Source organism: Lissotriton helveticus, chromosome 9 (assembly GCF_964261635.1).
Source record: "Lissotriton helveticus chromosome 9, aLisHel1.1, whole genome shotgun sequence".
In the NCBI taxonomy this organism is placed as follows: domain Eukaryota; kingdom Metazoa; phylum Chordata; class Amphibia; order Caudata; family Salamandridae; genus Lissotriton; species Lissotriton helveticus.
Window position 1 is genome coordinate 428,246,787 of NC_136070.1, and position 14,620 is coordinate 428,261,406.

Sequence of the window (14,620 nt, forward strand, 5' to 3'; positions counted from 1 at the left end):
TTGTGTGAGTAAAATAAGGTTTTCTAAATGCTAATTCCTAACTATATATGGTCTATAACCTATGGTTTTTTCAGTGAATATATATATATATACGCACACACACACATACACTCCCCTAGACAGGAGACACACTCCGGTGTGGCAAAAACAAAATCCACTTCAATAACTGTCAAATGTTTATTGCATTACAATATCACCATGCAGCAAAAACAAGCTGACGAGTTTCGGTGTTCACAACGCCTTGGTCACGGGTAAGTCATGTGTTACTAGCACCAACAAATGTGAAACATAACATAGATAGAGACTGACACTTTAAATCCAGAAATAAATGGTGGCCATCTTATCTTCTGTCCCCAAATATATGTGTATATATATATATATATATATATATATATATATATATATATATATATATATATATATATATATATATAGTTAGTAATGGAATACCTATATTAGTGAGTAATGAAATAAGGGGCCATAGTGTTCCAAATTCATAGAGAAATAGTCAAAACACAATCAACAAACATATATAAATTATTATAGCTCCTGAACTACCATAACTACAGATATCCATGTGTGTATACTGTTGCGATAATACCACTCCAGCATATCAGATGTAGCACAGTAGGCAAAATATCAGACATTTGCCCCATAGTGATTCCATATTGAAAATCCATATGCTAAATATGTACAAATATTGATGACAACAATAAACCGCCTGTGGATCAACATAGATCAGGGGAAAAAAGAAAAGATATCTATAAGATAGGAATGCCGATACCTATGAGATAGGACACATAGGTACTTAAGACAGTCAGACCCCAGGGGGCAAACATAGGGAGAACGATATCTTAGCTCTCCTACCATGCTGAAATCCTCTCTGTACAAAAATAAGAACGTACAAAAAAACTATCATCTTTAAAAACATATTTAGATGACATGAAAAATGTTACAAACTGTACATCTCATCCACAAAGGCAGAAAGTAAAACTGATTGAAAACTTCACATTGGCTCATAAGGAATGCAAAATAATATATGACCATCATATAGTTGCTCCCATTAGTAACCCAAATGTACATATATTTCTTCGTCTGTATTCAGTCCATTCGGGGCTTTGGTATCTAGCTCCAGAATATATCTCAATTTAAGCTGTCTAAGAGCATGTATCCTATTACCACCCCTCGCTTTCCAATGGCTGCCTATTGCTTTGAAAGACATGTGTTCTCTAGCTTCTTTAGTTCTCTAGTTGTTTGCAACTAAATGTGTGGGGAAAATTGCCCATGATGCTTTTTTGTAAAGAATCAAGTTCCTGACTATCTGATCTATAAAGTGTGCAAGTATTTTTGGAAGCAATTTAGACCTGCACAAAAGGTGATATTTTCTCCAACGCTGAAGTTCATAAATTCCACAAGGATTATTCAGGGGCGCAATACCGAAGACGGCTGAAACCACGGGTGCATTGTGAAATAATTTCACGACTACTGGTGGCGGGCCGGTGCTGTGCACTACGGAGCTACTGCCGCTTCATAGCCTTGTTTTTGCCCCATCCCCCCACATGTGCACACAGGGACCGGAATTTAAGCGCGCTTCCTCCGGTGCCAGTGCGGATGTTGCTATCGGCCGCCTCGGCGCTACCTGCTCCGGTGCCTGTCCGGACCGCACAGCCACTGGAGCGGTAACTGCAGCGGACGCGGCCTCGCTCCCAGATGGACCTGGGTGCTGCCCGCAACAGCGCTACGAGGAAGAGCCCCTGAACCAGCGCGCAGACTGAATGCTGCCAAGAGGGATTGAGATTGATAGCCTCCTGGGCGGTGCAGGGATGCAGTGACCGCTCTGCTGGAGGCCTACAGTTTTGCCCGCCATTTTATCTCCTCCGCTACCCTGGAAGGGCACACGCTCTGAAGGCCTCTAGGCTTGGGACATGTGAGTGCCTCCCACAGGGCCCAAGACAGCAACCGGACTAGTAGCCTGTCTGTCCTGGCGCAGGAGTCGCGCCTAACGCAGTTGCAGACCTCCCGGTGAGCACCGCATTGGACATCTGGGTCACCAGTGAGGGGGGGCCTGCCCGCCATTAGCGATCCTGCCTGGGGCGAGACCCGGCTTAGCAACGGCTGCCACGCTTGCCTGGCATTTACTTTGGGGGAATACCCATCTGACCAACGAGATTTCCTCCCCAAGCGCCCCCGCTGCTGATAGGGGGCAAAGTCTGAGGGCTCGCTATCTGTGCAGGAGGGAGAGCTGAGCTGATGCTGGAGATGGAGCCACGAGTCTCTAGTGTGCCTTGCGAAAGACCGCGTGACCTGCAACGCTCCTCAGTCTATGATTACACCAGGCCCCTCATTCGACTGCCAGCACGAGCTGATCTAGGCCTCCCCGCGGACGCTCGTGTGTGAGTGTCTGTGTGTCTGTGTGTCTGTGCTTGTATGAAAGACTATGTTCACATTTGTGTGTGTTTGTGCAGGTCTGTGCGTGTGATGGTGTTGACATGTATTTGGGTGTTTTTGTATTAGAGCATTTGATTCTATGTGTGCTTGTGTTTGTGCGCGCAGATGTTTCTGTATGTGTGCTTATGTCTGTGCGTGTGATGGTGTGTGCATGTATTTGAGTATTTTTGTATTAGAGCATGGGATTGTATGTGTGCTTGTGCGTGTGCGTGTGGATGTTTCTGTATGTGCGCCCTCTGTTTCAGTGTGTGCGCACATTTGTTGTGTGCTTGTGCATGTCTGTGCGTGTGATGGTGTGTGTGCATTTATTTGTGTGTTCGTCTTTGGGTATTTTTGTTCTGGAGCATGTGATTGTATGTGTGCTTGTGTTTTTTTGATAGTTTCTGTATGTGCCTTTGTGCGTGTCTGCGTGTATATGAGAGTGAGCGCATTTGTGTGTGCTTGTGCATGTGATGGTGTTTGCTTGTGTCTGTATTTGGGTGTTTTTTGTATTAGAGCATGGGATTTTATATGTGCTTGTGTTCTTGGATGTTTCTGGCTATGTGCTTTTCTGTGTGCGTCAGGGCGCAAATGAGTGTGTGTGCTCACATTGGTGTGTGCTTGTGCATGCCTGTGTGTGTGATGGTGTGTGCATGCTGGATTTGTTATTTTCTGGCAGCCGCTGTCCTGGATATTGACTTTAACCGCATGCGCGCTAGCGGAATTCTGCTCGAGTGCTGAGATTTTTAAAAACGCATGTTTCATGACGAGCTGGGCTCGTCATGAGCGTGCGAGGAGGCTACCTCATGACGAGCCCAGCTCGTCATGAGCGTCGAAGGGGTTAACTGCCTGATGCCTAACCTTGGGATGGCCACCAGTGTACAGTACAGTCCCCTGCCTGACCCCCAAGATGGCTTCCATAGTGGTCCCCTACACGTTGTTTTACTTCCCTGGGACAACAATTGGACATTGACCAGATCTTGAACCTATCCCCTAACCTGCCTACACATCAGGACTTGGATCCTGCGGAACTTACCCCAGACTGTGGAGACCTAGTGATTTGGCTGATGCCCGGTGGAGCTACCATATAGCTAAAGAGAAGATGGGTTGTGGACTCCCCCTTCCTGCCGTCACCTACCCAGTCGGACCTTGGGCAGATTTTCCCCTCGTCTCTACGCCCTGTCTTTCTCCTACCCCTTAACCCTATCCCCTTACCCTTCCTGCTCCATTCACCGTGTCCCCTATGTTCTTTAAATGCTTTTCTTGATACTTATGTTACTTTTAACCGATGTAATTTGCAACATTATTGTCCCTCATGTAAAGCGCTCTGATTCCATCGGGTCTAGCCAGCACTATATAATAACTCATTAATTAAATTTGTTCCCATTTAGTACTCTTTCTCCCTTGGTCTACCTCCCTAGCTCCTTGCTCCTATCCACTCTCCCCTGAATCTCTCACCTTGCCTGCTAGTCTGCCTAGCCCCCTGTCCTTTGTGCCCGTTGACTAAGCACTCCTTCTTCCCTTTTTGGGGAAAGATCCAATATTTATACTCTGGAGTCTCAGCGTACCCAATGAGAGAGTCCACTGCACCAAGGGAGCCACTCACAGCTGAGGTATGGTATGGCACCCCTTGCCAACGCACTCCCTCTCCCCTTTTTGGGGAAGGATCCAGTATGTAGGCCTTGGAGTCTCAGAGACCCCTCTGAGAGAGTCCACTGCGTAAAGGGAGCCTCTCGCAACAGAGATAGGGAAGTGATACTACTTCCCCTGGGATCACAGCTTACTGGACTTTGGACGTTGCTTTGACTCGTCTACCGGTTTGTGTCCCAGTCGCCCTTCCCCTCCTCTTTCCATGCGATGTCCTTCACCCTCCCCTTCTCTTTCCCGCCTTCATTACCTGTCTACTTCCCCAGCTCCTTCCCCCTCCTCTGAATCTTTCCCTTTGCCTGCTTTTCCCCTTACGTATTTGTGCTTATTGTTTATCTTGACCTTACAACTAACTATGTTGCCATGCTCTAATAACTGTGTAACCTTTGTAGCGATGTAACCTGTAACTATGATCTGATGCTCATGTAAAGCGCTCTGATACCTCCGGGTCTAGCCAGCGCTATATAAAACCTTTGAAACAAAAAAATACATTTTTTTCATATATTCAGTGTAATTATGAGTGACGTTACCACAAATAGGAGTGACGCATTTCACAAGCAAAATCAATGAAGACGAGGGAAACACAAATATCATAAATAACACCTTTCTGAGCAATGAGAAACTCTTAAGTTAGCTTCTGCAAAGCACCACAAATGGAAGGGCAATAACGTAGTGGCCTTCACGACTAGGCCGCCCTAACAATCATGTGCGAGGCCCCAACAAACTCTTACCCAAAGTGAGAGGTCCCCGGCCCAGTTGGCGCGATGCTATGTTCCCAGCACAGTGTAGCCAGCGGTCCAGGTCAGTTGCCTTAATGCGCCAAAACAGTTGACAGTCGACCTCCAGCGGCCACGTCAGAGAGCCCCGGTACGGGTATTCATTCCGGGGACTAGGCTGCGAGGCGCGTACACACAGTTTGGCAGCTGAGTAAGCCAACGTCGTATGATTTAAAGCGCGTTACAGTGAGCCGCGCTACAGATCGCAAGTTTTACCTGCACTAGTCTGTACGAAAATAAACGTACTTACATTAGGTGAACGGCAGACGGGAAATGTGGTTTAAGGCCGGACTGCCCGCCTCCTCATAGTGAGTCTTCCAGGCCACAACGATCTACTGCACTCCCTCAGCCCCGCTGTATTCAATGCTCAGCTGCAGTACTGTACCTTGTGCCTGCGCTCCAGCTGTGGTCACGTTGATTCAATCACTGCGCGGCAGTGAGAGTCGCAATTGCTCAGTCAGGCTTCCAGTTCCAAACCTGTAGTCTCACTCCCGCCACCGTTGTCCATCAACTGTGTTTTTGCAATTTTCACCCCGAGTGTGCTGGGTATGCTCAGACGTGAGTCCCAGGCTCTCCACACCACTGGAGTCAAGCTATCCAGGCTGATGAAGGCTGATAGCCAGAAACCGGTCCTTGGATGCTTGATTCCGGTCTGGGAAAGACATGGCTTGGTAGTTCGGACTGGACTGTTCCCATGAGGCACAGGGTCAGAGCTGATTTCCATATAGCCAGTGTCTAACCCAGGGTGGTGTGGAGGGCAAAAAAATGATGGATTTAGGCCCAGATCCTTGTACTGGGGTGAATGTTTGACATTGTTCTACATTCTGTCCATCAACTGTGTTTTTTGCAATTTTCACCCCGAGTGTGCTGGGTATGCTCAGACGTGAGTCCCAGGCTCTCCACACCACTGGAGTCAAGCTATCCAGGCTGATGAAGGCTGATAGCCAGAAACCGGTCCTTGGATGCTTGATTCCGGTCTGGGAAAGACATGGCTTGGTAGTTCGGACTGGACTGTTCCCATGAGGCACAGGGTCAGAGCTGATTTGCATATAGCCAGTGTCTAACCCAGGGTGGTGTGGAGTACAAAAAAACGATGGATTTAGGCCCAGATCCTTGTACTGGGGTGAATGTTTGACATTGTTCTACATTCTGTCCATCAACTGTGTTTTTTGCAATTTTCACCCCGAGTGTGCTGGGTATGCTCAGACGTGAGTCCCAGGCTCTCCACACCACTGGAGTCAAGCTATCCAGGCTGATGAAGGCTGATAGCCAGAAACCGGTCCTTGGATGCTTGATTCCGGTCTGGGAAAGACATGGCTTGGTAGTTCGGACTGGACTGTTCCCATGAGGCACAGGGTCAGAGCTGATTTGCATATAGCCAGTGTCTAACCCAGGGTGGTGTGGAGTGCAAAAAAACGATGGATTTAGGCCCAGATCCTTGTACTGGGGTGAATGTTTGACATTGTTCTACATTCTGTCCATCAACTGTGTTTTTTGCAATTTTCACCCCGAGTGTGCTGGGTATACTCAGACGTGAGTCCCAGGCTCTCCACACCACTGGAGTCAAGCTATCCAGGCTGATGAAGGCTGATAGCCAGAAACCGGTCCTTGGATGCTTGATTCCGGTCTGGGAAAGACATGGCTTGGTAGTTCGGACTGGACTGTTCCCATGAGGCGCAGGGTCAGAGCTGATTTGCATATAGCCAGTGTCTAACCCAGGGTGGTGTGGAGTGCAAAAAAACGATGGATTTAGGCCCAGATCCTTGTACTGGGGTGAATGTTTGACATTGTTCTATATTCTGTCCATCAACTGTGTTTTTTGCAATTTTCACCCCGAGTGTGCTGGGTATGCTCAGACGTGAGTCCCAGGCTCTCCACACCACTGGAGTCAAGCTATCCAGGCTGATGAAGGCTGATAGCCAGAAACCGGTCCTTGGATGCTTGATTCCGGTCTGGGAAAGACATGGCTTGGTAGTTCGGACTGGACTGTTCCCATGAGGCACAGGGCCAGAGCTGATTTGCATATAGCCAGTGTCTAACCCAGGGTGGTGTGGAGTGCAAAAAAACGATGGATTTAGGCCCAGATCCTTGTACTGGGGTGAATGTTTGACATTGTTCTACATTCTGTCCATCAACTGTGTTTTTTGCAATTTTCACCGTAGGAGGCGGCAGCGTAATCTAACATCCTGCAAAGGGAAAACAGCAATTGGGCACGGCCTCTACTGACACAAGTCACTGTCAGAAAATAAGGCCGCGCCCAGGAATACTTTATACACTGTATCCAAGCTCCGCTTCAGCCAGTCCCCGAAGCCTGCCTGGAACAGCGTGCTCCTAACCGCGCCACTCAAGCCGCTAGTTACAGTCAGCCTAGCAACGCTACGGCTTGACAGTCGGCAGAAGCTATGCCTACAATGCGTGACTTTGCATTTCAGTGCGGGGATGCGGATCACCACACTGAAATGTTTTTGTCTAACGCCCGTTGCGTGATATTTGGTAGAACTGAATGGTTCCAGCCCAAAGCAGTGTAATTCCATATCTGCCTGAGCTCCTTTTCAAATTGTCCTTTAAAGGAAAAAGGGAAGTCGATTCTGCTATTTATACATTGAATGGTTTCTTTTAAAACTCCAACATAAAGACCGGGCTGAAACTACATAAGTTGAGGCAGTTAAAGCAAAATCCCAAGTTGGGATAAGGGAGGCAAGGAAGGTTTACTCCAAGTCAATCCAGTTAGCAAAGAAGGAATGGGAGGAGAAATTCTGGTCGGACTTGCTCGCTGCAAGTAAAGATAAAGATGCTAGGGGTTTTTGGAAATTGATAGGCTCTCGTAATAGACCCGACGATACTCTGAGAACTTGCACCATTTCACCCCAGGCCTGGTTCCATCATTTCGGGGCCTTATATTCAGCGATAGAAGGGCCCCTAAGCGAGCCAGATGTATTCTCCTTTTCAATGGAGTATAGTACTTTTGACTTGTTCACACCACAGGAGGTTGAGAATGCCATCAAGACCGTGGTCCCACTGAAGGCTGCTGGCCCGGACGGGCTCCCAGGGGATTTGCTGCGTGCTACCCATCTGATTGGGGCCTAATGATCTCGGCCCTCCTGAATGCCATCCTGGAGGACGGCCCGACCCCAGAGTCATGGAGAGGGGCAGTGGTAGTCCCCATCTACAAAAAGGGAAGTAGAGACATCCCAGGGAACTACAGGCCAATAAGCCTGATTGATTCTACCCAAAAAGTAGCTGGAAAGGTCATCCTGGGGAGAATCCTTCAATGCGTGGATGAGAATCAGGTTCTATCAGACTTCCAAGCAGGCTTTCGCTCAGGTACAGGCACAATTGAGCAGGTCTTCAGGCTTTTACTTCTGTACTGGAAGGTGGTGGAACTAGGCAAGGGCAGTCTTTATTTGGCCTTCATTGATTTGAAGACTGCCTTCGACCTAGTTCCCAGGGAAGAACTTTGGAGGGTTCTCCATCGAATGGGTCTCCCCCTGTACATTTTGTTTCTTCTCAGGAAACTTCATATGAACAATTTTGCACAGGTCCGTTGGGGGAGAAATGGCGAAACAACAGATAGGATCCCGGTCTGTAGGGGTGTCAGACAGGGTTGTGTGTTAGCTCCCACACTCTTTTCCCTGTATGTAAATGGTGTGGTGGAGCATCTGCTACAGGAACCTGCGGACGCACCATGTCTGGGGGGTGTACGGATCCCAACATTGTTGTTTGCGGACGACACTCTCCTTATTTCAAAGACCCCCCAGGGGCTCCAAAAGTTGTTGACCCGTTTTCAGGACTTCTGTGTATCCAGAGGGCTGGTGATAAACGTAGAAAAAACTAAATACTTGGTACTACGTCCACCAAGGAAATTAGGTCGCCCTCCCATTTTGAACTCGGTCCCTTTGGAGAAAGTGACCGAATTTGATTACTTGGGTCTACGTTTGAATGATAAAATGAGCTGGTCTTCACATATCAATAAGATGGTCCTCTGTCACAAAAGGGTAGGGGGTGCTTTACTCAAGGAATATCACGCATCCCCCAGATCTACAGTGGCTCCTGCAATCGAGATCTACAAGGCAAGGGGGGTGCTTCTGCCCTGTATGGCGCGGAGCTATGGGGCCACTGCAATTTGGACTCCCTATCCAAGACTGAAAACACGTTCCTGAAGGACCTCTTAGCTCTTCCCTCGAGCACCCCTACAGTCCCAGTGCTCTTGGATTTGGGCTGCAAAAGCATCAAAGACCAGGCCCGTCTTCGCCCATTGCTTTTATGGTCCCGCATATGGAGGGTTCCGGAATTAAAATCCTATGCCGATGGACTGTCAGAAATAATAAACATGGGGAGCTGGAACAAGATCAAGTGGCTGAGGAACACTAAAACCCTTCTGGGGGAACTGGGCCTAGGAGACTGTTGGACTACGAGATCTGCTCCTCCTAAGGCAGTCCTTAAAAAACTATATTGGGACTGGGTCTCTTGCCAACTAAATGGGAATCCACACCATTGCAACTCGACTGCAGCGTTCCATAAAGGATGTGGCATTATATGAACCTTACATGGACTTAATTACTATGCCAACGGACAGGGCCCTCTACTTTAAGTTTAGAGTTGGTACCCTTCCGCTAAGAGGAACCATATCCAAGTGGAAGACCTACGCCCATTTATCCCCCTATTGTGCTTGCTGCCCAACCAGGTCGGAGACGGTGGCACATATACTTTTTGAGTGCCCAGACTATATCCATCCAAGGAGATACTGGTTGAAACCCCTTTTCAAACGCCTGGGAACACGCTTGCATTCGGTGGCTCTCCGAATTTTATTGACTGATACCTCTCCTCTCATAGTCTGTGGCGTCTCCAAATTCTTAAAACGTTCTTGGTTAATTCGTTGCAATAGACTGTCTATCTCGGTTTAATTCTTTTTTAGTTAATTTATAACAGGGTGATCTCTAAAATCTTATCTTTTTTTAAAAAAAATGTATGACATAATTGTATCTTTTGTAAATGTTGCTTTTTTAAATATGTGTCATGCTTGTAAGATGTCTTTTGCATATCGAATAAAGCTTTTAACCTTAAAACCTAACCTACATAAGTAGTGAATGAGGTGAGCTGCTGCCACTTTCAATTGAATTCCCTGGTCACACTTTAAATTGTAGGTACATTTTTAGAGGTTTTAATCTTAAGCCTCTTTTTTGGTACAATTGCATTGTGTCGAAGAAATCTGGTCACATACCTACACAAAGTCTGAACATTTTTCTTGCCAAAGGAAAAACAATCTGATTCACTGAAATGGACAAGGCTCCAATGAAGAGCTCATGTCGAAACTGAAAGGAAGGAGGCTCTGCATGTGCAGAGGCAAAACGGGGGGATAGTACACATTTGACTTTTGAAATTATATAGAAATGGAAACTGTCAGTGCTAATCAAACTACTTGGGCATTTCTCACCTACAATACCAGACATGAGTGTGAAGCTTTGCATTTTGGAGGCTCCGCAGCTCAGTATCATGTGGAACACTAACACGAAATTAGCAATGGCTACCATAATTATGATAGGGCATAATAAAAATAAAAGCAAGGATGCGTAAGAGGGTGAAATCTTTACCAATATGATTGGCCATCGGTGCTTTGATACCCCCAAGCATTTCCAGGTTGACATTGAACTGAGTTTTTTAAGTCTTCCTCTTGTATCATCATTATTTGCTGCCAGTTTACTATCAGGAACATAACATTAGTCCATTTTGTCAACCTGTAGCCTACCCCCAGCGACTGCCTCGCTGCCGCCTGGAGGGACGGGCTTGCTTTTCAAACTGGCCTTCTGCCACTGCAGGTGTTCTCATCAGCACGTTGGACTGGTAGCCCAGCTTTGCGTCAATCTTTTAACATACATCTTACTGTGTTGTCTCTTGTGGTGCAAAATACACCCCTTCACCCTTGCTGTACTTTACTTTACCTTTGTGGCACATCTTCCTCATCCTTTTATATCAAGTAATGAATGGCGAGTACTTCTCATCACACAGAAGCTTTGGGTGTGCCAGCAGGCCTCATCTTTTTGCAACTTTTAAGATTTCAGTCTCTGTGAGCTTAGTGGGTTTAATACAGTAATGACGACTATTGGAGGAAGCTCTGTAGTGCTTAACAGCCCTTTAAATATGTATACAAGAGCCTAATCTTCTTTTCCTTCATTTTAAGTAGAATAAACAATCAAGTGCTAGGAGAATCACTTCACAAGCTTAGTCATTGCACTGTGTTGCATAATTGTGTATGACTACTTCAAGGGACAAGGGTCAGGTGATATGGGCAGAATGTACTATCATCATTTTTTTCTGCATATGGATAATGCAAGATTAGAATATATACCTGTATGATTTTGACTCATATCTTCTCAAAACAAATGCAGAAATGCAGATATTTAAGTGAGCCACACACTTGAGTAAATTGTTCAGGGGTGAGGTAACCTGCATTAGGCAGGCTCCTACATAGGCTGTCGCATGACCCTAGTCTACAGGTGTGTAGCTACCAATGAGGCCATAGGCTCCCAGTAAACTCTGGTTATTATTGCTGTTTACTAGCTGTCCAGCAGGAAGGGGGCCCATTTGCTTTGGCTTTGCTTTCAGCTAAGCCTGTGGCACGCATGCTGTGGCGCTTCTGGTCCACAGCTTGAGTCAGAGGCAGGCAAGGTTGACCAGCCTCTAATTCGAGGTTATAGATGCAAATAATTTGTTAAAAGGGCAGGATTACATGTTCTATCCCCACCCCCCATCTTCACACAGCTCGCCTTCATCTTTTTACACCTGTCTTATGAATCTGTCTAACCCTCCTGATTCTTCCCAAATGCTTATTTCTTGACATTAAATCCCTTTCTTTCCCGGACCATTCTGTCTGGGTTAACCTTAGACCACATATTATTTTTCCTCATAAACACAGAAAGTTTCTCACCAGTCACACTGTTTCGCCTACTCCAGTGCAACCATCCCTTTTGTGCAGCACTTTTCTACAAATCATGCTATCCAGTGGCCTTCGTCAGGCGGGCTTAGATGCTTGTTATCCATGTACTCAATGTAATTCTCTCTACGGTTATATAAAGAAAATTATGCTGCTCACTAACCTAATAACATTTGTAGAACTCTCTAAGCTCTGTGTAGTGGAAGAAACCATATCTATTAGAAATTGAATTTAACATCTCTTGCTCAGTATTCAATACATCCAATTTACTGATCCGCTGTGCTTTTTTTTTTTTGCATACCATTATTATCATGTAGGGGTGCCATTCCACTCGGGTGTTGCAATCTAATTCTCTTAAGTCCATGGATATTCTAATCAAACCATCAGATATCCTAGAAAGCAACATTAGTGTAAGCCAGAAATAAATATCTGGTAACTTTCAATACAGATAAATGGCATTTCCCAGGCATGTCGAAGACCTGTTTGAGTACATACATATGTTTCGATCACATTTACATACGCTTTATTACCTGTGGGCGCCACAATCCCCTCGTTGGTGTGAAAGTTTAAGATTAAGGATGCATATCACAATATAACATTAGTATGTCGAGGCACAATTAGGATCTGCATTACCTAACTCTTGTCCTTTTTGTCACAGACGGTTAAATATTGTGTACTTGTAATGTTTCATGCTCTAGAAAGCTTCCTGTATTGTGTTTTTGAAGCATCCAACCTGTGAGCTGAATACATTTCTAAATAATTATGCCACAACACTTGGCTTGCTCCCGAAAACCTGTGCCCACATAGAAATAAAGCATATGATATGACAGTTTGTAGGACTGGAAGAAAAGTAGTTTATGCGTGTTGTTCTTGTTGTTTTAATGTTCAATTAGAAAACGCCAGCCGACACTTGTTTCGTCGGAGTACAATAAACTCTGACTCTTCAGGGCTGGAGATAAAACAAAATACAAAAAACTGACTATTTCTAGCCAGAATGTCAGTGATATACAACATCCCTGGGGATACAGAGCTCAAAAAACAACAAATCTCATGTTTGCAAATTTTACAGTTTAAAAGCTTAAGAGAGAATGGGTGAGCATGCGAAAAAAAGGGGTTGTGTTCCCTAAACAATATCACGATATAAGTCAAAGGTACACTCATGAGATAAATTTCTCCATGAACCGTAGTTGTATAACACAAGAAAAATTTTGATTTGTACTTCTTACACACATTTGTCATTTGTACGGTTTTAAAACAAGGTTGAGCTTATGTTATGTTACATTATACGATTCATTGTATTTCCTAAATTCGTCTCGACAAAAAGATTCCGCTTCTCATAACCGTGCAAGGGTTTAGTGCAACTGAAGTGAATAAGAAAAGGGTAAAATATATACAGATAACCTTTCAACACCCCACACATCAGTGTTGCCCTAGGTAAGTGCCGGGTGAAGTTTCTAGTTCATAATTGTATCCTTCTTCAACATGAGGCTGCTAATATCAATCAAGGGGTTGTAAGGGTCACCCTTTACCTGGTAGCACCATAACATTATAATCTGTGGCAGTCAACTTGCCAGTTAACCAGCTGAGCGCAATCACGCCCTCACATTAAGAACCCTTCGCTTTGGCTATTAGTACTTGGCTTGCTCCTTTGGTGAGGTTTCCAGGTCATCTTTAACCATTTCTGAAATTATTTTCACTCAAAGGCCTCTTGCACTTTCACTGTGAGGTCGGGAGACTCATACCTCAATTTCCTACTCTAAATATGGATTTATGAATCAGCTTTTGGAATTCTGTTTTTCACTTTGTTGGTCTTCTTTTTCCGGGGATTTCTGATTTGCTTCCGCCTTTGTGACACTCCTCCAGTTTACTATGGCCCTATTGATGTAATGGTTACAGGTCACCAAAAGGAGAAACAAGAGCATAGGATATATGTTTTAACCTGTTGTATTGTTCATCTTACAGGTCCATCTAAAAAGTGACTGCCAGTTTGAAGAGCTCTCATGTCCTCGCGCAGACTGTAAAGAAAAGGTGCTCAGGAAAGACTTGTCAGACCACATTGAAAAAACCTGCAAATATCGCGAGACGACGTGTAAATACTGCAAGTGTCAAGTTCCAATTATTGAGTTACAGGTAGAGTTGAATCACTTAGTTTGACTGGTTTCAGAGGAGTTTTGTTTAAATTATACAATTAAATTTTGGATGGACTTCGGCCTACTTAAAACCTCTAAATGTAGGATTTGAGAAGTGTGGTTGAGAAGGGCATGCGTGACTGGAGAACCTGAGCATTTCAAGGCAAATCTTTTACTATCAAAGTAACTGCCCCATTTTCATTGATTTAAAGAGCAATCAGAGGGAAAGTTTAGAAACAAGTACTTCTTCTCTCGAGGATCAGTCGTTGATGGCGTTGGGTGTCTTTCAGGGTATTTGAACTTTCATTTATAATTATTTTAGTGGTAGTGTTTTCGATCTTGCAGTAGATAGTAGAAAGAACTTTAAGTTTCTTATGACAATGACGTTGTGTTAATTCAATAATATAAAAATACTTTCATTTTGCTAACTAAATATTTCTGTCGGATGTGTCGCGCTTTGTGTTTCTTCTGCACCTGCGTGAGATCCAAGTGCACTGTAAATATGCAGGTTTGAAGGGATAAGTGCTTAATAGAACGAAACAGCAGCAGCGCGACGCATTGTGTCTCAATTGTTCTAAATGTACATCATGTGAAACCATTACTAAGAGCACATTTGCTTGCAACTTTGCAGGAGAGCAGTCGAATCTATGGATAAGAAAATCTAGTGATGGCTTTAAAGAACTCCATAACATGTCATCTGTACCGGCTGC

At 45.0% G+C, this 14,620-nt stretch overlaps 1 protein-coding gene across 3 annotated transcripts in view; it reads left to right on the top strand.

Moving 5' to 3' along the window:
• Positions 1 to 14,620, top strand: part of TRAF3 (TNF receptor associated factor 3) — a 554,449-nt gene that overhangs the window by 406,830 nt on the left and 132,999 nt on the right. For all 3 annotated transcript variants that reach the window (XM_078660220.1, XM_078660221.1, XM_078660222.1), the window contains exon 5: positions 13,744 to 13,911. In XM_078660220.1, the coding sequence (XP_078516346.1) occupies positions 13,744 to 13,911 (168 nt within the window). The remainder of the gene's footprint in view (positions 1 to 13,743; positions 13,912 to 14,620) is intronic.